The sequence below is a fragment of the Salminus brasiliensis genome, chromosome 13 (assembly GCF_030463535.1).
Source record: "Salminus brasiliensis chromosome 13, fSalBra1.hap2, whole genome shotgun sequence".
NCBI lineage: Eukaryota > Metazoa > Chordata > Actinopteri > Characiformes > Bryconidae > Salminus > Salminus brasiliensis.
In genome coordinates this window covers 23640639-23664089 of record NC_132890.1, presented here as the reverse complement: position 1 = coordinate 23664089, position 23451 = coordinate 23640639, and the positions used below count along the sequence as shown (strand labels likewise).

Genomic DNA, 23451 nt, shown 5'->3' with positions numbered 1-23451 from the left:
GTGCTGCTGTAGGTAACTTGTCCTTCAGCTCCACACCAAAAGGCCTGCTGTCCATTATAACCCTCTACCGCCCATATACAGCTGCCTTTCTGCTGACCAAAGTTGAGAACTACAGGAGCAGATGGTACAAACTCAAGCAAATGGCGACACTTAACAGGTCAACCACCTGCACGACCCTCAGCATTAAACCTGTGCCGAAACCAATATTAACCCCTTAACACTCCCAGGCTTATTACACACTGAGGTGTATTACTCTGTAACTGCAGAGACTTCAGGGGCTATTCTTTGGTAATAGAAGTTTGTAATAACACTTTCGGCTCGCTGGCGAGCCACGGGCTTTTTAGGGGGTTAAACCATGCTCAGTAAGTTACAGGTTTTTATTTCATATGCAATAATAATGTATTATTTAAATTATTAAAAATTAATGTTAGTTGTTTTATTAATGTACTGTTATATACTTATAGTCAAGGCATCTGCCTTGATATTCATTCTCCACTTTTCAAATGTATTACTACTGCATATTTATTCTTAAATAACTTAATTAAACCTTTTACAATCATCTACTGCTTTATTTATTATTACAGACACACCTAATAGTTCTTCATTTTTATGTAGTCCTTAATATTTAACAGAATCCTAAAGTCCTACTAGTGAACATATTAATTATCAGTTTATACACATATGTATCTGTTTCTAATGTGCATATCATGACACAGATGAAACGTCTATGAAACGTCTACGTCTTTCAAACATAGGTTCTGATCTGTCTGTCTAGTCTAGTCTAGTCTAGTCTAGTCTAGTCTGGTCCAGCAGGCACCCAACGCCAATTACGTTGGAAATCAAATGCACATATCCACCAAAAAACTAACACTGGGTTGACATCAAGCTCCAACGTTGTAGAGATGTCGAACTTCGGTTACATAACACCATGACCTAAAACCAACATCATATCAACGTCTAACAACGTTAGAATCTCATATTATGTGGAGGTTTGTGGGGCATTATGAAGTTTAGCAGATGTTGGGTTTTGGTCGCCATACCTCGCATACCTTGGCATGTGGCAATGTCACATTTGGAAGATGATGGAAGAAAACATCTATTGACGTTCTTGCCTAGCTGAGAGTCTATCTGTCTAGATCTGTCTAGGCCAGGCTAGTCTGGGAGGTCAAACAGCAAAGTTTGTTGTTTTTTTTTCCTCCATTTTTCTATGACTCTTCTTCTCTTTCACCAACACCCACTTTTTTTCAGAGTGACTGAAACTTCTCTCAATCAGACTTTAAACCACTTTCGATGGCTCTTCAATCAGCTGAGACATTGTTATGCTAATTGTGCTTCACTGGTAGTAAACGGCTTCAGGAGGGGACTGTGAGAGCGACAGACAACAGGCGGGATTTGTTTCCACACCCGTATTCCGACATAACCACGCCCCCTGCTGTCTGTTTGACTGGCGAGTCACACTCCCATCCAGCTTGTCGATTGGTCCGCTGGTTTATATGCTTTGCCTAGTAATAATTTTTATATGAATTTATATATAATTTTATATTAAATGTAAATTGTAGCCTAATATCTAAGTAGAGCTCGGCTGCTCAGGATAGCTCCAGAAAGTCGCTAAACTCCTCTGCACTGATGGTTCAGGTGACGCAGCGTGCGAACTAAGAGCCAATCGGAGCAGGCGGGGGGCGGGGCTTGGCAGAAAACGGGTGGGAAAGTCGCGGTAGCTGATAAAGCAGGGCGAGTGTCGCTTCGCCTGGCGCTGGAGGGTTAAGCCAGTTGGAGACACACCGCTGCTGTGGATCATGCGGTGACCAGAGTTCATCGAGTTGTTTCTATTTTACCACGGATTCACTTCAGTTTTGAGGCGACCCTGTCATGCACCGACCTCCAGGTAGGCTATCTTCCTCATCTTTCTCATCTTCCTCATCAGTCAGTCTTCTTCAGGAGTTTCCTAAATGAAGTGTTGCATGTCAACCTCCTAAAGAAAGAGATCTTTAGTTAGAAAAACTATTTAGTGCATTTTTATTTTTGTAAATGGGAAAACCGCTTTATGCAGCCTTAGATTTGTGTTTGTGTTTATGTGATACGTGTTTAACTGCTTTGTGAGTACCAGGAGTCCCCAGATTGTTGTAAAACGTGAGGGGATATGCTGTGGGCAGCTCTTTACTGTGTTTTTAAGAGTAAAGAAGCCAGTCAGTGCTGTGTTTTTTGTTTAAATATACAGAAGGGTAGGGATATGACCCCACAAAGACAGAAATACAAACAAAGATTGGAAGAGTTGCTGTTTTAACCCCTTGATGTCTGTATTTGACATTTTTTGGTTCTCAAGCTTCAGCTTGATCAAAGCATATGCATTGAAAGTGATATTTTTCATGATATTTAATTTTAAATCTGTAAATATTAAGTCCTTTGGTCATATGGGATAAGTAATATTTTACAACAGAAAGCAACAGAAAATCCAAGTCGTGTGATATTTTTCTTATCATACTAAATTGAGTTGTCAGGAGTGAAATGTGAACTAAATTAGAACTAAAAAGCATCAGTAATTTGTTGGCTTTAAAGATCCCATATCCAACATTTTTTCTATTTTATCCCTTAGATTTTTTGTGACATCACAAAAATATTGAATTTAAAATTCTACCTTTATTATAAATAATACCTTAAAGTTTAAACCTAAAAGTTTTTGCTTATTACATAAAGGAATTTTATTTTATTTTATTTTCATGATATGAACCTTCTAAAATTAATTTGTTTTAAATTCTTAGTCATTTTTTTATTGTTTTGTGTCCTGAGTCCTGAAATATCGATACATTTGCCCGTTTTCACAGTGGTGTGTGAGTGCAGCTTTCTGTGGGCTCTATGATTTCTGTATATTTTATATTCTGTTATTTCAGTACTGTCTGACTTGATCTGACAGTGAAGAGTTCCACTCAAGTGTCTCCAAACATCTGCTCAAATTCAAATTCCCTGACCCTCCGTTAGCGTCCCCCTTAAGGCCTAATCAGTTAGGCCTGCCTGTACTTGAACACTCTCCTAGTTTTCTGGCTCCGTTCTGCATATGTTACTGCATATCTGCTGCTAATCACCAGTGGTCATGCTGAAGACACAGGTTGATTATAGAGACGCGCTTGGTGTCCCTGTCACAGTGTCTGGTCTGGGTCATCGTGGGAATATGTGCACATTTCACCCAAATCCCTCAGTGATTATTTGCCTGAATGTTGGGCAAACACCAGAGCCTGTGTTGCTACTGAGTATTCCCACCTCAGGCTGATCCAGGGGGTAACCGTGTACAAGATGCTTAAAATAAGGCCAAGGATGGTACCGACTACTCTATGTGGAATGACGGAGTGTATGGATTTATACTGAGATTTATAATGACAATTTGTCTCTCAAATCGATGGGGGTATGTTAACTAGCTTATGGGTGGCATTTTAGCTCTTGATGAGTATGTTAGCTTATTCCTGGCTGTTTGCTTGTGGCTAGTATGTTGGCTTAGCACTTACATGCTAGGCAGTGGCTAGAGAGTTATATACATACATCAATCAACCATAACATTAAACCCACTGCCAGGTGGAGTGAATAACACTGATTAGCGGGTCATGGGTTGGGTATATAAGGCAAAAAGCTAACAGTTCTTGAAGTTGATGGAATCAGATTCAGCGGTGATTGGAGGTCTAATCAGATGTGATGTGTAGCAACTGATATATAGAGCTGTTGCTGCTTCCTGATGAAGTAAAGTCGGGTACAGTGCTAATTTGCATATCAGTTGCATAACACTGACTGTTTTCCTCCAAGTCAAATACATCAGGTCATCTCATAGGAAGTCAGAGGTCAATGTTGATGAATTTTTAAAACCCGGTAAAATATTTTTCATACTTATAAAACATCAGTTTCACTTGCTGCCTAATACATCCCATCCTGGACAGGTGCAGTTAAAACCAGATAATAAATGTAATTCACTTCCCCAGTCAGTGGTTTTAATGTTATGGCTGATTGGTGTATGAAAATGTAATGCACTAGCCACTAGCTAATATGTAAGCAACAAGCTAACACACTAGCCCCCTAGCCTGCATACTATCCACTACTTGGACTCAGCTCAGCTGGGATATATCGATGGCAAGGTTGTGGGTTCGATACCCGGGCTCAGCAAGCTGCCGCTGTTGGGCCCTTGAGCATGTCCCTTCACTCTCTCTGCTCACCGAGTGCTGCCCACCACTCCGGACGCGTGTGCTCATTGTCATTGCGTGTGCTTGATCCCTAGCGTATATGTGTGTGTGTGTGTGTGTGTGTGTTCACTGCGTGGATGGATTAAAGGTGGAGGCCAAATTTCATCTGTGTCCAACACACATGGTGAATATGGTTGCCTTGTCTTGTAATTTTAAGACCATTTTGTCCCACTGATGTATTGCTAATATATTAGCTTTACATTGGAAACATATAAAATAAATGTTTACATGATCAGTTAATAATTATTACATTATTATACATTATTGTTTTGATGACTGTGAGAATTCTGAATTGATCCACCCCACATTTCATGTCTCTGCAGCAGTGATGGGAACGAAGTCCTTTATCTCGCAGCCAAGTATTGTTCATTCAGATTGGGGGGCTTCCACTGATGAGTAGGCGTAGTATGGGAGTGGTGCTTTGGGGTAATTAAATGTGCATGTGTGAAGAGCAGCCCTGGTGTGGGATTTTGACTTTTCTTACTGGAGATCAGGGTGGGAGATCCCTGAGGAAGCATACACACCTTCATCACTGCTTCAGAACCAGAGAGGAAGCCCAGTTTGTGAGAAACGTTGGCTCCTCTGGAGTGATTTATAAGGCTAACTTCATGTTGACTTTGGCTGCAGATGCTCTTTATATTGGATCCTAAAATCGTGTGCAGGTCTCTGTATCGTAGGGCTGCGCTTTTGGGCATAAAACATGGGAAACTTCACACGATACATCTGTCATGGTCACTTTGATGATTAAAGAGCTGTGTTAGACTTTACGTTCACAACAAATTGCTGGCCAGGTCCCAGTTCTCCAAGGAGCTGCCTTCATTCATCAACTTCACTCATTCTGGCTTTTATTAGACCTACTTCCTAAAGCGATACTTTGGCAAAAGCACATTTTCACAGAGTTTCCATTTTATCCCATATGTGACCAATAAGCCAGGACATGTGTGGTGTGCGACATTTGGTGCTTTAATTTTCCCAGTAATTTCTAATAGACATCAGACAGTGTATGACAAGCTGTTATCTAAAAAGTGGACTAAATTTTGTTGCATAGCTAAAAACAGCGGTACCCGTTATCTTAGGGTCTACCAGATGCCTGTCTTGGTGTGTCCAGCTCAGGGATGCACCGATATTGGGATCTACTGATTGTAAGCTGATGGAGGTATTTGAGATTAGGTACCAAAAAGGAGGTGAAGGTAAAGGTATTTGTCACTGTACACTGTACAGCGAAATGTGTCCTCCGCATTTAACCCATCTGGTAGTGAACACACACACGTGTTAGGGGCAGTATGTACACACACACACACACACACCCAGAGCGGTGGGCAGCCAACTCCAGCGCCCGGGGAGCAGAAAGGGTAAAAGGCCTTGCTCAAGGGCCCAACAGTGGCAGCTTGCTGAGCCCGGGAATCGAACCCACAACCCTGTTATTGATATCCCGGCACTCTAACCGCTGAGCCACCACTGCCCCATGTGTCCCCCAAGGTTACCTAAGCAACAAGCTAATATACTAACTGCAAGCTTAGCTACATACTATCCATCAGCAAACTAGCAATTAGCAGATACGAGCTACAAGCTTGTGTGCTATCTACAAGCAAACAGCTAGCAATGAACTGACATACTGGCCACAAGCTAACATACTAGCCACAAGCTAACTAGCCACTTCACCAAACAATCAGTCACCTGTAAGTGCTTTTAATGTTATGGCTAGTTTTACCAGCATATGAGGATGTAAAGCACTAGCCACTCGCTAACTATTATGTAAGCACCAAGCTAACATACTAGCCACAAGCTTACATGTTATCCACAAGCAATCTCCTAGCAATGAGCTAACATACTAGCCACAACTTCACGTACTAGCCACAGGCTAGCTATCTACTTATATAAATATCAGCCATCTGTAACTAGTTTTAATGTTATGGCTAGTTTTAATGGTGTATGCTGATGTAAAGCACTAATCACTAGCTAATATTTAAACACCACGCTAACATAACTAGCCACAAGCAAACAGCTAGTAATGAGCTAACATACTAGCCACAAGCTAACTAGCTAGCTACTTCACAAAAGAATCAACCACCTGTAAGTGGTTTTAATGTTATGGCTAGTTTTAGAAGCACTAGCCACTTACTAATATGCAAACACCAAGCTAACATACTAGCCACAAGCTAACAGCTAGCAATGAACTAACATACTAGCCACAAGCTTGCTTGCTATCCACACGCAAACCTTTAGCAATGAGCTGATATACTAGCCACAAGCTAAAAGCTAGTAATGAACTAACATACTAGCCACAAGCTAAAAGCTAGCAATGAACTAACATACTAGCCACAAGCTAACTAGCTAAAGAATCAACCGCCTGTAAGTGGTTTTAATGTTATGGCTAGTTTTAGAAGCACTAGCCACTTACTAATATGCAAACACCAAGCTAACATACTAGCCACTAGCTAACAGCTAGCAATGAGCTAACGTACTAGCCACTAGCTAACAGCTAGCAATGAACTAACATACTAGCCACAAGCTAGCATGCTATCCACGCCCAAACTTTTAGCAATGAACTGATATACTAGCCACAAGCTAACTAACTAGCTACTTTTCAAAACAGTGGTTTTAATGTTATGGCTGATTGGTGTATGAGGATGTAAGCATCAAGCTAACACACTAGCCTCAAGCTTACATACTAGCCCTGAACAGCTAGCAGAACAGCTAGCAGAACAGCTAGCAGATGTAGTATTTGAGGCTTCTATGGTACTCTACATTACACATTCCCAGCAGAAATGTGCACATTCACACCATGCTGATAACTTAAGGTGGGATTTTCTCAAACCTTTAACACACGTAAAACACAGGAATTTGTACAGTACAGTGCTTTATTTCTTCGCCTTTTTGTCTACGGCATCATTCAAAGACCCGTTTTTGGCACTTTCATTTGTAAGAGTGCAGGAGAACTCGCTTAATTCGAGCATTCGTTTAATGCTCTGCTCTTTTGGAATACAATAGTTCTCTCTTTTAGTGTTAGTTTGAAATATCTAATGATCTTGTGTCAAGTCAAGTCAAATGTATTTGTATAGTGCTTTTTACAACTGTTGTCGTCAACAGTTTTACATAATTCGTAAAACTGCAGCTTTACATAATTAGTAATTAGTAAAAGACAAATAACGTAAGACATGAAGGATCAAAGACTCCCAGTGAGCAGCCAATGGCAACAGTGGCAAGGAAAAACTCCCTCAGAGCTGGAGGAAGAAACCTTGGGAGGAACCAAGACTCACAAGGGGGCCTCGACCCATCCTCCTCTGGTCAGAACTACTTAAACATTATTGATAAAAATGACCAAACCAGAGACAACAGATAGTTAATAGTGGTGATATTAATAGAGGTAGATAGTTACAAGTCCATTTAGGTTAATTTATGGTCATTAAACAGGTAGCAGCGGTAGGAGAGTGTGCCGCTGGTCTGGTATGGGTGGTGGTGGGTGGGGGGCCTGCAAGTACCAACATTATTCTGATTTATTTGAGCAATGATCTTAAAAGGGGTTCTTTTGAGGTTTTTTGGTGAAGGCAAAGGAACTGTATAGAACAGTTAAACTACAACAACTTCGAGAACCTTTTCAGTGTTCAATGATTCGTTGTCTGGTTAGAGTTCTTGGTGGGAATCATGTAGCACCAAAAAGATCCACTATTGTTTTTTTGTTATTGTTCAATATTACGTAGAACCCTTTTTGCTTAGAGTGTGGCAGTTAGAGCAGCGGGCTATTGATGATAGGGTTGTGGGTTCGATACCCAGGCTCGGCAAGCTGCTACTATTAGGGCCTTTACCCTCTCTGTCCCCCAGGCACAGCAGGAATGGCTGCCCACCTCTCCGGGAACGTGTGCTCACTGTCACTGTGTGGCGAAGGCCAAATTCCATCTGTCAAACACCAAAAACATTTTGGCTGATCAGCTACATTTTGAGTAAATCGGACTAGAGATACAAAAAAGACTGATTGCCATAATTATGACATTCGACATTATCATGGCAATAAGTCCTATTGTAGTGATAGTCTGATGGATGTCGTAATTATGGCAGTTAGTCCCATTGTATCTCTAGTACCACTCACTCACACCTCGTCTTCCTCTCTCGCCTCTGTTCAACTAGATAACGGTATGGCTGGGAAGCCATTCCGGGCCACCTTCATCTGGAGCAGCATCATCAACAACCTCCAGACGCAGGTGGAGGTGAAGAGACGGCGGCACAACCTCAAGTCCTACCATGACTGCTTCCTGGGTTCCGAGGCGGTGGACGTGGTGCTGGCCCACATCATCCAGAACAAATTCTGCGGAGACGAGGAGGTTCCTCGCTCTAAAGCTGTGCGCCTCTGCCAGGCTCTCATGGACTCGAGGGTGTTTGAGGCAGTGGACACTAAGGTGTTTGGGAAGGAGAAGAGGCAGGCCAAGTTTGAGGACAGCAGCTGCAGTCTGTATAGGTTCCTCAATACACCGGTTCCCAACAGAGACACCATAGAGACTGGATATAGCTCACCGTGCATCCAGAGGAACGAAGCCTCCAAAAGGTATCAGATGACAGAAGTCATATGTTGTCATGTGCTGTCAAAACAGACTATGTCGGGTAACTGTCATGACAGATCCTTTGGCTGACTAACCATGGTGTCATGGTGTCATGGTGTCATGTGTAGTGGATAGTGGCGGACTGGGGTTTGATTCCTTACAAACTCCATGCTATACTCATGTTTAAATTATAAGTCACTAGTGACGGGCAGTCACTCTGTTGTCACATTTGCTGGCATATCTACGTTTGTTGACATGATAAGATAAGAAGGAAACGTGCCTCACTGCATGAAGACAAACCTCATTAAATCTGATCTAACTTAAACATGTTTAACTTAAACATAAATCCGATTCGAAACTACATACAAATGAGGTTTGAATCAAAGTTGGATTCTGTGGGGGGTTTTGCAGATATCAGATATGCCGAAAAATCAGATTTGAGCTGCCTATGTAAACAAAGCCTGATACTGCATTCACCTGCCTCTATAACATAATCCATATAACATAATTAAACCATAAGGCTGCATAAGAGCATCTGCCAGATGCTATCAATGTAAATGAGGGATGTCCCGATTTGATTCAGTCTATGTGGATCAGGGCCAATCCAGGCATATTTTCATGGAGCGGTTGTAGTCCAGTTCAGATCCTTTGTTTTTACCGCTGTGTTCGAGCAGACTGCCCTGTGTAGGCCCAATTAACTGACATATTTCCCAGCCATAAGACTGCAGTGTTTTAAAGTAACTGGGAGCTGAATGGTCAGGGAGGTCAGTCAGACCATTTATAGAAACCAGACCAATTCCTGTTGTCCATTACAGAGAAATTTTATTTTGAAAGGGTTAAATGACTCTATATTTCTGAACTCTCGTATTGGAAATTATTATCTTTAGCAGCAGAAACCAAATATCTATAAAAATTGATTGCCCCCTCTATTGCCATAAACGTGAAAGTTGTCTGAATGTTGTCCACCATTTTGAAAAGAAAGGCCATGTGCTCTGTTAGCCACACCCCCACAACTGAGGTATCAGTAGAAAGCCCAAGATGTCCTCTAGGATTCTAGCACACTAGGATTCAGATATACTTCATGAATTGTGCTTGACTGTTAGATCTCACACTTATGTCCACTAAAGAGGCCAAAAATGAATTGCTGGGTGTTTAGGAGGATACGTTGCGACCAGAATAAATAAATCAGGCCAGAATGTCTGTTGGATGATACTCCGCATTAGGGTACTCAAATTGAATTAGGGGCCAAAACACTAGATCGGGACATTGCTACATTGCTACGCTCTTAAAAATGAAGGTGTTTCAAAGTAATTTAAATGATTCCATAGAAGGAGCATTTTGGGTATCATACAGAAAAGATAAACCCCTTAACACAGAAAGGCTCATCACACACTAAGGCGTATTACTCAGTAAGTACAGGTACTTCTGTACAAACCGATGGAGCTATTCTTTGGTAATAGAAGTTTGTAAAAACACTTTTGGCCTGCCAGCCGGCCATGGACTGTTTAAAGGTATAAGCGGTGTATATAAAGGTTTGTCACACTGTAGTTTCTTTCACAGAAAAGGTCCTTCTATGGCACTGTTAAAAGAACCATTTAAAGCACTTTTATTTTAAGACTGTAAATGTTTATAACCATCTAAAAATCAAGAAAAAAAGGGCCAACTTTGTTGAGCACGACTTCATCCAGCTTTAAACGTCCACACTGTAAACTTTAAAGTAAGTACTTTTTTCCAAGAGTTGTTTTTTTGTGAAAGTGATGACCTGTGGAACATTAGACGGTAGTTGTTTTTCACACTAACTCATGGAAGCATGAAACTGTGGTGTGTGTATAAGTAACTGATGTCCAGGCACAAGCAGATCTAAATTATTTTTCCAAAGCAGTTTTTGCCCTCTGGAGTCCCGGGTTAGTGGCCGGGTTTGTAATGTTGGGGGTAATCATCTACAAACTTCTCTGAAATTTCAACACAAAGGACTTGATGTAGTGTGCAGAATTCTGGTTTAATGGTGTTGTCGAGTGTGATGTGAACGTGTGCATGCTTTATCGTTTATATGTGTTTAATGCAAATGTGAGACGTCCCAGTACCACCTTGCGTAACACGGCGAACTGATTCCAATCTTATCCGTATTATTTTTCCACTCAGGGAAGAGGAACAGGAGTATTCAAACAACTCGCCGGTCAAAACAGATAAATCTCTGCAGGATGTTCTGGGCAACCTGAACTCCATCACAACCATCACACCCCAGCTGATGAACCTGGGCCTATCACAGGAGTGTAAGTGTGCATGTTTTTTTTCAGCCTAATCTGCTGCATTTGGGCATTTGCAGCACTGTATTGTTTCTCAAAAACACAGTATCCATTCTTAATTAATGAGTTACTGTTGTACTCTGTCTTAAGATCCCACTGTTCTGATTGTATAAAACGCTTTTCTTTTACTCAGATTTCATACATATGAAATTGATAGTATAAAAGAGAATTTTATTTAAAGAATTTGCTTACAGTATTGCAGTATATTACAATATACTGAATCTTAACCCCTGTACTGTGATACGTTTCACATCGTCAGGTTCTTGCCCATACACAGCCCGAAAAAACAAGGTTCTTAATGGAACTAAAAGAGGTTCTTCTATAGAATCACTATAAGAACCTTTTGAAGCACCTTTATTATGTGGAGGCAGCAATAAAAAAATTCCGAAAAGGTGTGTATAAATGTACTACCTGTCTATTCTCAGTGGTGGATGAGGTTTGGCAGCAACAGACAACATTGAGGCTCTTGCAGCTGATTGAGTTGCCCTTGCTGGAGAGTCTTCTAGAAGGCAAAGAGAGCCCCCGGCCCGCTCTGCACGGCATGGACAGTGATCCTGACCTGCTCTACACCAGCAACTACCTGGACAGAGAGATCCTCAAAGCCTTCAGTGAAGCTCAGTATGTGACCTGTCTTCATCTTCTATATCTTCTACTTCTTCTTCCTTCTTTGTCTTTTTCATCTTTTTCATCTTCTTCTCTTCTGCAAAAAAAATCTGGACTTCACACTTTCAGCTGACTGAGAAACCAAAATGTTGCTGTCACGCAGAAATCTTTTATCTCCAAAATGGGAATTATTACTCCAGGACATTTTGGAGCATTTCCATAAATAACAGATGCCAGATTCAAAAATCTACCAAATAACTTTTAAGGTCATTAAAAAATTAAGCTTCTTCTTCTTTATTTAATAGTGTGATTTATTATTGTTTTTGCTGCATGTTATAATTTTATATATTAGATATAATTGAATAATCGTTTTATTTTGTTTGTGTTACAAAACCAATTCTATAAGCTATAAGCAGTAAAGCACATGAACAGGAATTTATTGTTAATCAAAGATTAAATCAATAAGAAGTGTTTTCATAGCAATGAGAAACACATGATGTTTGCACAGTAACTCTCAGTGCAACCAACAATAAGGGAAGCATGGATGTTTTTTTTTATGCAGCAATAGAAAACAAATTTAAAGCAGATAAAAAACAGTCCTTAAAAAAATAAAGTCCCTGTTTTTTTTTATATTCTTGGACATTAGAAGGTGGACACACAGTTGTCATGACAGAACTATACTTTTCTGCTTTGTACCGAACATTACACATGACCAACCAGAAAAACACTAGTCTGGAAGTCTGGAAGGTTGATGAATCAGTCATGCTTACTGGACTCAAATACAAAACACATCACTCCTCGCGTGCGCAGAGCTCAGATATTGCATCCAGACAAATGGAGGCCAGTCTTATGTAATGAGCTCTGTTTGAAGACCTCAGCCCGCAGGCTATGTGGTTTCTGCTGCCACATAGCCAACAGTCTGAAGGTCAAGTGTATGACAGTATCTTTCTCCGTCTTTCTCTCCTCGGGCTTGTGCTTTTCCCTTTTGTCATCTTTTCATTTATTCATGTTTTTTGCCCTTTTTCATGCCCCCTTCTCTCTCTCCTGCTTTCTCAGGGCTGATGACTGGCTCTCAGCAGCAGTGGACTGTCTGGAGTTTCTGCCCGATCAGCTGGTTGTGGAGGTGAGTCGAGGCTTGGCTAAGTGTGCAGAGGAGACATCCCAGTATAAACGGCTCCTCTACGGCATCCTGATCCAGCACTACGGCCACACAGAGCACCTTCCTCTCCTCACTAACCACGTATTCGACATCCACACCGGCATCTCAGAGCTGCTAGGTATGACTGTTACTGTTACCTTCAGTTAGGTTAAAACTCAAAGTGATGGTCCAGTGATTGAAGCTATTTTGGTTCAAACCCTTCACACCTTGCACATAGATCAACACTTCATTTCTTGAGTCTCATAACTACATTGCTATAAGAAGTAAGTTCATAGGCCCTACATTACGGTCTTCACGCAAAATATGATAACCTAAAGGGCTACCAAAAAATTGCAATGGGATTCATAACTGGATAATAAAGCCAGTGTTCAAGAGGTTAAACAAAAATGACCCTGTAATGACCTTTTTGCTTATTATTTGATTCATACATTGTACGTGAATCACCGTTGGGACAGAGTCTTTTCATTTTGTGCAATTAACAATAGTTAAAAATAGAAAATTATCATTTTGCTAAAAACCTTCTTAATGTACTTGATGCTTTAGATGAATTTTAAGCTAACACTAAATATATCCAAAACATTAACACAGAATTGCTTCATCATTACTAAACCTTTTCAAGTGTTTTTTCTTTTGTTACTTTAATTGAAAAGTAACACTGAATATTACATATTAGGCCTATTTTCAATATATTTCAAATAAAGATAAGATAATGGGGTTTTTAAGTTCGAACAATTATTAAGATTCACCAACAAAGCACTACTATAGCCACATCTGTTACCCTAAATATGTTCAGTCCTTAAGTTGTTATATCTAGAGACTTATTAGTCCATAACTAGGATTGTAAAAATGCACCAGTGTAATATGTATTTATTTGGTTAAACACACTTCACTATTTTCAAAGATAAAAATGTTTTTAATCAAATGAAAAATCATAATTAAAGATTTATAATTAAAGAACTAGTTACTACTAGGAAACTAATCTGGACACAGTTATGACAGTGAAGAATGAAAACCACAGATGAGTTTAAAGGGTTAAAAGCTGTTATGTAATATTAAATAAGCTGAACATTTTCTATTACAGAGAATTTCATTTTACTTTGTTATAAGTTGCTAAGAGAATGAGAGCTGTTTAGTGAAAGCTGTAGGGATCTAGGCCTCGTGATTTAATGCCCACAGCCTGTTGGGTCCCAACAAGGGGACTTCTTATGATGCCTTTTAGCAAAATGATGTGTGCAGTGTGCACTAAGCTATTTGCGTACTGTTTACTGCAGAGTTGGAGACAGATTCTTAAACAAATAAACTAAATGCTCTGTAAGGCTGAGATGATACAGGCCAATCTGCTTGCATTTCCCTGCAGCCCACGGTATAAGTTAATGAGTAAATTGCTAGTTCAAACCGTTCCTTCAGTTTATGATGAGGGGGGGATTTTGGGCTGGAGTTTGGGTAGCTTCTGGTTTGTGGTAGAAGTCAGTTCCCCCTCTGATAAGTAGATCGAGATCGGATTATAGGGAGGAGGGGCTTCAAACATGTTCTTTGTCTCAAAGTTTTGTTATTTATATATATAACTACATATTTTTTTATTTTTCTCTCTTTGTTCTTAATGTATTTTATTGATTTTATAGAGTGTTTATTTTATAGTGTGTTTATTCTTGCACAAATGGTTGCAGCTGTAACAACTGTAATTTCCCTCCTGGGATCAATAAAGTAATTTGGATTCTGATTCTGATATATATATATAATGTGTATTTTGTGTGTGTGTGTGTGTGTGTGTGTGTGTGTGTGTGTGTGTGTGTGTGCTTAGTTAATGGAAAGCGGGAGCAGGCTCTGGAGGCCCTCCAGCTGTGTCTGAAGCTCCAGGACTCACGCAGCAGAGAGGAGTTGCGCAGACTGCTTCGTTTCATGGCTCTCGCCGCTCGCCCACAAGAGCTCAAACTACACAAAGAGGTAAGACTACACAAAAGAACCTCCATTGTTTATGTTTTTATGCAACTTCAGGGATTTCTCACTGAACTATAGCTTTAAGACATGCAGGCTTGGTTTCTTTTTTTTTTTTTGTTTGAATGAACTGGAAATTGGAGAACATATGTAGACAGTGTAACTGAATCTGAAAGTTGTCCACATTCAATACAGTTACTATTCAGAAGAATGATGTCAGCTTGTTTCTAGCACACTTCATATTGTTTGACAAATGCTGCTCAGGAGCTTTGTTATGTAATCAGGTGTGTTTGTTTAGGGATATGGCCGGGCCTTACTTGCCAAGCCATTAGTCATCAGAGAATTAGTCATGATTGCAGCGATACGGCCAGAGAACAGGATGAATGATGTAGAAGAAAGGTCACACAAGGTCCTTTTGCAGTGCAGAAGCATGACTCGTGCACTTAAGCATATGTCCCCTTTTTCCTGGACATGTTCTCTTATTGGGATGCAAAAAAGTCTGTCTGGGATGTCTAACTTAAACGCATAAAATATCCAGAAACATGTGTCAAAGCTTCTGTAGGTCTCAGCATGTCAACAAATGCTTGTGTACAGCTGTCCATGAGAGCGTGATTTGTATTTACTGCTGTGGTGTGAAAGTGAATTACACTTCTTAACTGTAGGGGGAGCCCAAATACTCACATCCCAATTCTCACACAATTTTGCATTAAACCCTGCGTTCTTGCCACCATGATTGGTCTATATGTACCTGCATCTACATGCAAGCATTGGTCAAACTGCTTCCCAGCACAGCTTAAAAATACCTAAATGCAAATTTAAATGTTTAACACAGATCAGTTTTTAAGAAGTTTTAAATCAATAATCAAAAGTAATCACACACAATAACAGCCTGTCAGACACACTAGGAGGCTTATTTTATTTTATTGTGTATTTTTCGTATCATTATTTTTAAGTTAAAATGTTGTGATAAAATGTTTAAAAAATGTTAAACTGAAAAGAGAGGATTTGGTCATATTGGCCATTAGTGGAGTTTTGGGAGAGGAACCACACACTTACCTCGACTACCAGGAGGGGGGTGGCTTGTCTTCCTACGCCTCTACCATGAGGGTGACCCGAACTCCAGCCCAAAGTCTACCGGGTTCGCCTCCCCATAACAGCATTCCAGTGCCTGGTCTATACCAGCAAATGGCTAATTATTAGTGTTGGTAACTGAGTGAATATTTTAATGGATTAGTGTTGATTAACGGCTGCATGTTTTTAATATATATTTAACCCACTTCCACCCTCATAAACACACATACACATTGTCATAGTCCTACTATTCATAGGCCTACCTGAATCCCCCCCTGCCACAAAAGCATGGCAGATGCCAGTGTATCTCCAATGCCCTCTTTTTTCAACACCAAAATATGCTCACCCTAATGAAATGAAGATAACTAAAGCTGAATATAAGCGGTCAGACATGGTAGTGTACTAGACACAGTGCTCTATTCAGTGCTAAGCAACTGGTCTGGCCAATGAAACAATGTCCGCACCATGAATATGCTGATTCAGCTCTCTCTCTCTATCAGATGGCATCATTATAATGATACCCATTTGCAAAATGTGGAAAAATTAGATGAAAAGGAAATTGCCATACAACATATCCACAAAAGGATCATTGTGAGCAGTCATGGAAACTTTAAATTTAGCACAGACAGCCATGTTAGAGCTTTTATGGGCACGCTCTGCAGATGCACTTAAGTGACCTACATTAGGTTAGTGTAGGGATTATCTACGGTATCATTCTGATCACATATTTACTGACTGTGTCCTGCTTGTATTTTGTTTTCAGATAGAGAACCGGATGGCAGTGAAGAGAGCCTTCTCTAGTTCTATCGTGTACAGTACCAGACTAGCCAAAGGAAAAGTGGACCTTCTGGTGCTCTTCATGATAGACAACCACTTGGATCTTTTCAAGGTGAGACACTTCATGAAAGAATGCTCAAACTGAGTGTCGGGACTGGCTCCAGGCTTCAGGCTCCTGAATTTTCCAAAATGTGGTTTCCAAAATCTGTTGGGTATTACCCTGGAGCTACATAGCTAATGTGGCTAACAAGCAATGAAAGCTTAACGTGCACGCTGTGCATCATTCCAACTCTATCAGTTATCACACACTTTCCTTAAACCATGTGGAGAATACACTTGCTTATGTGGTTTTTGACACTGTATGACTCACTGTTAACTATAGACATGGACAAAAGTACCGTAGGAGAACTCATCTCAAAGCCTGAGTTTTGCCCTAATTTCTCTGTTTTATAGAAAACATTGTGCTGCACTCTCTGTTTTACACTGCTTAACAGCCCAGCATGTTTTGATGCTAACTGGTGTACATAAGCTTCCATTACATGTTAGCTGCATTAGCCTTGTAACTCCAGCATACACCTAAAGAAGCCTTATAAAAGGATGCGAAGAATAACAGTGTACCTTTTTGATTGTTTTCCTCAGATTCCTGCATCATTGCACAAGCTTGTTAGTGACAAACTGGCCAGCATCATCAAGGGGAAAGATGTCATTATGGGTAAGCACATGATAACTAACACCTTTTCAAGGCAGTAGTAGAGCTGCAGCAGGTGCAGATTGAGAAGTTAAATTCAATCAGGAGATCATCTCAGCATGCTTGTACAGAAAGCTAATACATGGCCATATATGCACATATATAATAAAACATTGGGCATATGTTTCAAAGTATATGTTCATATATGTTGTATACATATATTGGACACGTGCATAATGTATGGATCAAACATTTATGAGAAATCCCGGGTCTTGCCATCAGCAGCCAGAGCTCGAGAGAGCACAATCGGCCGGAAGGGTAAATAGCACCCTCTCTCCCTATATCACTTTATCTGACTCTGCCAGACTCAGCACAAAGCATCCATGCATCCATCTGTGCACAGAGATGTTGCATTGGCGGCAGTTCGAAAAGGCCGGTGGCTGGTTGCTCATGTGTCAGTCCTCACCATTCCAGCTTGACATGTAATGGATGAGAGTACTAACGACTGGGTTAGGTAATTGGCTAAAACTGGGAAGGAAAACTGAGGGGGAAAACACATATACATAGTAAGCACAACTATGCAGCTATCAATCACAATACATGAGACATATCATTGCTGTCCTGCTAAACCTGATATCTCCCTGTATCTGCATTTGTCTTTACATTGTGTCCAAATTTCATGATGAATGGACCATACAAATGCTTCAAAATGTCTTGGAATGCCATTTGTTTACATTGACCTCCATTGAAAATGAAGAAGGTTGAAAATGGAGGTGTGGAGCTGAGCTCTGTGTTTGCTGTGATTAAACTCTGCAGTGTTCCAGCGTTCTGTCAATCGTTATGAGAGTGTGAAACACCATGTGCTTAAATTCATGACCGTAGACCATGCAAAAGGAAAGAAACAAGTCTTAAATGGGCAAGCTCTGGTCGGGGCATCCATATATTTATGAGTAATGGCCTTACAGCTCAGGGTTGAAATTTGATTGTAGTTATCTTAAAAAAAACAAAACAAAACAAAAGAAATAATGCTTATTATGTCAAGATAATGACGTCAAGAACTCAGGATTTCAAGGACTAATCCCTGGAGCATTCCCAATTGGCAGTCCAGTGTATAGATTTAGGTTATCAGACAACAAGTGGATGTGACAAACTGATGTGTTTGACTTAAATCACAAGCCTAAATCACAGTTTGGAAAATTTCAGTCAGGAAATTAGCAACTTCCAGGGCTGCTAGACTAGTGATAGGCTTCTGAATGACAACATTTTCTAATAGGTGTGATTGTCCTATTTAAGTCATCACATAGCACCTTTCACATTTTTGACATAATGTGAATCAGGACGTAGTTATTTACATTGCTACATTACACACTAAATGGACCTATAGAAATGCTCCAAAGTGACTTGGAATAAAATCTTTATACATTGACTTCCACTGAAGTAAAGGTTTCCTTCTGTAAACTTGCCGTTTTATGTGCCATAGATATGCAAAGGCTGTAACTGTGGCCTCCAGCGTAAAGAGTAACACCTCGTTCCTTTCTCCTGTAGGTACATCGTACTGTAGACGCATCACAGGGAGCGCGTACATGGAGACAGTCCAGAAAACCACCAGAGATGAGCTGTGGGCTCTACTCAGAACCATTCACGAGAACACCAAACTCTCTCTGAAGGAGAAGAGGCGGCTGCTGGGACAGTTCTACAGAGGCCATCCCGAAATATTTGTGCAGTATTTCGGGAAGCAGATATCCAGTGCTTATTTGTAAAAGGTCACTGTTACTGAAACACCACAAACTGCACAAACTGTACAAAGTGTAAATTGTGTAAAAAAAAAAAACGTGTAAATGTTGTAAAATAATGAAACTGTAAATGTTATTTACTTTTTGTGCTTTAAACGTGTGTTAACAGAAAGGTCAATGTGTAAAGTCAGCTGTTTTTAGTGTCTTTACTGAGATGTAATGTGACGATGCCATTTACATTGTTTTTTTATTCAGAGACTTGAATGTTTTTATTCTGATAAGACTGAAACGTGTTCTCAAAGCATGTGACGGAGTGACGTGTCACATGATGAATAAACACTCTATTAAGAGTAACACCCTGCGTCAGAGTAGTAGTGTTCTTATCAGTCTAATAGTGTGTTCTCTACTGAAGCAGCATGTTCTACACATACACGCCCCTTCTCCATCAAAGGGCCTATACCATGGATATCGCTAGTTTACTTGCGTAACCCCTGTTCTTTGAATCAGGAGTGAGGTAAGTCACTGTGGAAACACTCCCCGTGTGACCGACTATGAATGTACCTATGGCACCTAGCTGACAGACCAATCACTCCATGGTATGGGGCCCTTTCAAGGCTAAATGCCTCTCTCTCTCTCTCACTCTATATATATATATATATATATATATATATAATTGAACAAATACTGTTTACTTGTAAGGAAAATGTTAAGCCTCATGTATTCAGTGGATCTGACTGATGTGATGTTTTAAAATATCAATTTAAAGAAATAAACCTCACAAAAATAAGCCATGCTTATCTAGCTGGATGAAGCTGATAGTCCATCTTAAAAGTGTTACAGTTTTATTCTGCCTCCTGTAAAGTCTGCACCATTTAAGAAAAGTCCAGTAAGACACTGGAGAATTATGCCAGCCTCGTTGGTGCAGCCAGTTTTAATGCGCAACGAAGAAAAGACGTCATAGGAGTGTCTGTTGAGCACGGACCTTAAATAAACTCTGAGCTTAAACCAGCACACTGATCTTTAACCAGCAGACTGAGCCTAAACCAGCACACTGAGCTTAAACCAGCACACTGAGCCTAAACCAGCACACTGAGCTTAAACTAGCACACTGATCTTAAACCTGCACACTGATCTTAAACCAGCACACTGATCTTAAATGAGCATGCTAAGCTTAAACCTGCACACTGATCTTAAACCAGCACACTGATCTTAAATGAGCATGCTAAGCTTAAACCAGCACACTGATCTTAAACCAGCACACTGCGTGTAAACCAGCACACTGATCTTAAACAGCACACTGATCTTAAACGAGCATGCTAAGCTTAAACAAACACACTGATCTTAAACTAGCAGACTGATCTTAAACCTGCACACTGATCTTAAACTAGCATACTAAGCTTAAACAAACACACTGATCTTAAATCAGCACACTGGACCTAAACCAGCACACTAATCTTAAACCAGTACACTGATCTTAAACAAACACACTGAGCTTAAACGTATGTTGATTTAACACAGGTGTTGCTGTGTTTTAGTTACACACTGTTTGCTGGGGGAAGCAGGTTAGATATACTAGTGGAATTGACGCTGACCACTGCATCACGCTTATGGCTTAGCAAAGAGGCTGAATGCACGAGAAGGACATTCGCTTTGTTGAGGTGGGTGACGCGAACATTTTGTTAGCTCAGATTGGGATTTTGGGCAGATCTGACGTCACATATGCCAATTTAGTCCTTTTAGTTAAACTTAATTTAGTGCCAACTTAAATCCAACAGAAGAAAAGTTCTCTGCCAATTTACAGTAAATACAACACAAAAACTATTGCTAATAGAAAAGAATCATGAAAATGAGAAGAAAGGGGCTTTGAAACAACCGCCATCATGGCCTATTGCATAACACACACACACACACACACACACACACACACTGATTAGTCTGACCAGTCCAGTTCACATCACCAGCTCAGGGACTGTATGCACTTTGCACTTTAACTGAACTCCTTACCTAAACACTTGTTGCTTTACTCATTACTGTACTGTACTGTACACTCTGTTTCCGCATGTGAAGCTGTTTACAAAACCAGACTAGTCTACCTCAGCATACACCGCTGAACTCCTGTTTTACTCTATATTTATATGCACATCACATCGCTGCCCTCTATTTCACTATTAGTGTAGTAACTTGGCTTAGACCTTAATCACCCAGGCTTCATGCATACATTTGCACATGTATATTTGCATATTTTTGTACATTGTATATTGTCAACCTGTCTATTGACCTGTCTATTGACCTTGCACTATTGTAACATGTCCTGTCTATTCTGCACCGGAGCCTAATGGTGTTTGGTTGTACTGTACAAGCTTGCATTTGTATAATGACAATAAAGTTAAGTAGAATTGAACTGAATTGTAAAAGGACGTCTTCAACAATCCTAGGGAGAAAAGTGGCACCATGGGATCTGCAGGTAGCTCTTGCCACAGCATCCGCCATCAGAAAAAGACTGCACAAGTTTGTCCAAGGAGGAAACCCTTGCTGTCAAAAAATATATTCTAAGCTGCTACCACTAAAAACACCCTCCTAAAGCCTTACCTAATGAATACTTTTGTTCCTTTTTATATATTATAACTGTCATGTAATAACCCTGTATCTCCAAAATGGCAGCTTCACATGAGAAGAAAAAAACACCTTCCAAACTTTTCAGTGTCATTTTGGAGCATTTCTATTGGTCCATTCCTCAGGAAACTTTGACACAGGTTCAAATGATGTCAAAAAGTGGAGAGACAAGGTTTTTGGGTGTCCGCAACAATATCATAAGGCCTGTAGCGTGTAGCATGTACTAGCATGTAGGAGTGCTGTGATCTCTCTGGCTGGCTGGTCTTCAGCTCCAGCTCCAGGATTTTTCTTGGTTCTGTTGTACTTGGATGACATTTTCAAAATGACTCCAGACACATGAGAACCAAGACGATATGACCCAGACATTACGTCAGAGAGCATCCCTGCATCCCTTACAGAAACTCCAACGAACAGAGCACTTAGTTAGAATAGAAACAAAGTGAAGAACTCAGAACCCTACATGGCGAACGTGGCTTATGTATTCTAACCAGACAAAAAGACATCTGTTGGCAGTAAAGAAGGTCGGAAATTCGGCATATCCTGCTGCGGATGAATATATTCTTTGTGCTTATGTAACTGAGACGTTGTTTTGAGCATGAATTTTAAAATTGGCCTTGTTTCCAATACTGGGGAAACAAAAGCTTGAGACGTTCTCAGTATGATGCTCAGCACTGAATACCAAAAACCTGCTTACCTGTGTAACATATGGGGTCGGCAATATCAATTTTGTTATCGTGGTTCACAATATGCTTTCCTGAGTATATGGTGGATATCATCAGTGCTTGAAGTAAGTAAAAATCATGGGAGTGTATTTGGATAGCAGTTTTAATCAATTTTACGCTGTTGGTACAATATCATATATCATAAAAAATGTCTATAAATATCGTGATACATAATTTTTACCATATCGTCCAGCTCTAATATGAAACCATACATCTTCCTAGAAGTTCTCTTGGTCTTCCAAAACCTCCTGTTCCTGTTATAGGCCATTGCTTAAATGCCGACCTGAAAACACAGGCTTCTTACAGGCTTCTTACAGGCCTTACATGCTTTGTAGGCACCATTTATGTGAACAGTCAGACTGCTAGGCAGCTGCTAAGAGCAGCCCTTAGCTGATGATTGTTGCGATTGCTAGGACAAAAGCAATGCTGTGGTCAGAAACTGACCAACAATGAATGCGGTAGAGGGGGCTGATAAGTTGCGCAGGAACAGATGGACAACACTGTTGTAACTGTAGCTCATAAAGTGGCCAGTGAGAGGACACGAAGCCCAAGGTATGGATAAATTGAAAGGTGAGGCAGACAGACTAACAGGAAAAATGAAGTGTAGATTTCTATAAACATTACAAGTAAGGAGCCGCTTTTATTACCAAAACAGCTGTTGCCAGGGCTGTGTTCAAGTGAATACGACATTAAGCTTTATATAAAATGATAGACGTCCATAAAACAAGGACGAGAAAAACATCCTGACCTGTGCATTTAAACAAAGGGCCAAAGTCGAGCAGGTGTGACACAAGAGTGCAAATACAGTTCACACTCACACAGACACTGATTATTTTTTTCCAGAGGGTTTCAACAGTCTTAAAAGATAGAAAAATACCACAGAAGAATCTATTGAAGGGGTAAAGAAGTTAATGTAAATGTTCTTTACCAATTTTTACACAGAGAGTTATTGCATCAAATGGTTGGAGGCCTCCAACACTGTTTTAACCAGTTTTCAGAAGACTGCAGGGTGTTTCAGGGCAAAATAATCCCCAAACAGACCTGAAATCATGAAAGTATATTTAATATTTTTCATTTTCAGTTTATTTT

The 23451-nt window shown here is 40.2% G+C and overlaps 1 protein-coding gene across 1 annotated transcript; it reads left to right on the top strand.

Annotated features, from left to right (window-relative positions):
* Positions 1–1800: 1800 nt before the first annotated feature.
* depdc7a (DEP domain containing 7, paralog a) lies at positions 1801–19254 on the top strand. Its single transcript, XM_072694508.1, has 9 exons — positions 1801–1885; positions 8346–8760; positions 10898–11028; positions 11487–11679; positions 12721–12941; positions 14625–14767; positions 16593–16718; positions 17246–17318; positions 18840–19254. The coding sequence occupies exons 1-9, from the start codon at positions 1870–1872 to the stop codon at positions 19052–19054; spliced, it is 1533 nt and encodes a 510-aa protein (XP_072550609.1). The 5' UTR covers positions 1801–1869; the 3' UTR covers positions 19055–19254.
* Positions 19255–23451: the final 4197 nt, after the last annotated feature.

Bases quoted from the DNA above. Each gene is read 5' to 3' on its own strand.
- depdc7a (XM_072694508.1), top strand. The intron at 8,761-10,897 runs GTATCAGATGAC...TTTTCCACTCAG, and splicing joins AGGAACGAAGCCTCCAAAAG to GGAAGAGGAACAGGAGTATT. The intron at 16,719-17,245 runs GTGAGACACTTC...TGTTTTCCTCAG, and splicing joins ACCACTTGGATCTTTTCAAG to ATTCCTGCATCATTGCACAA.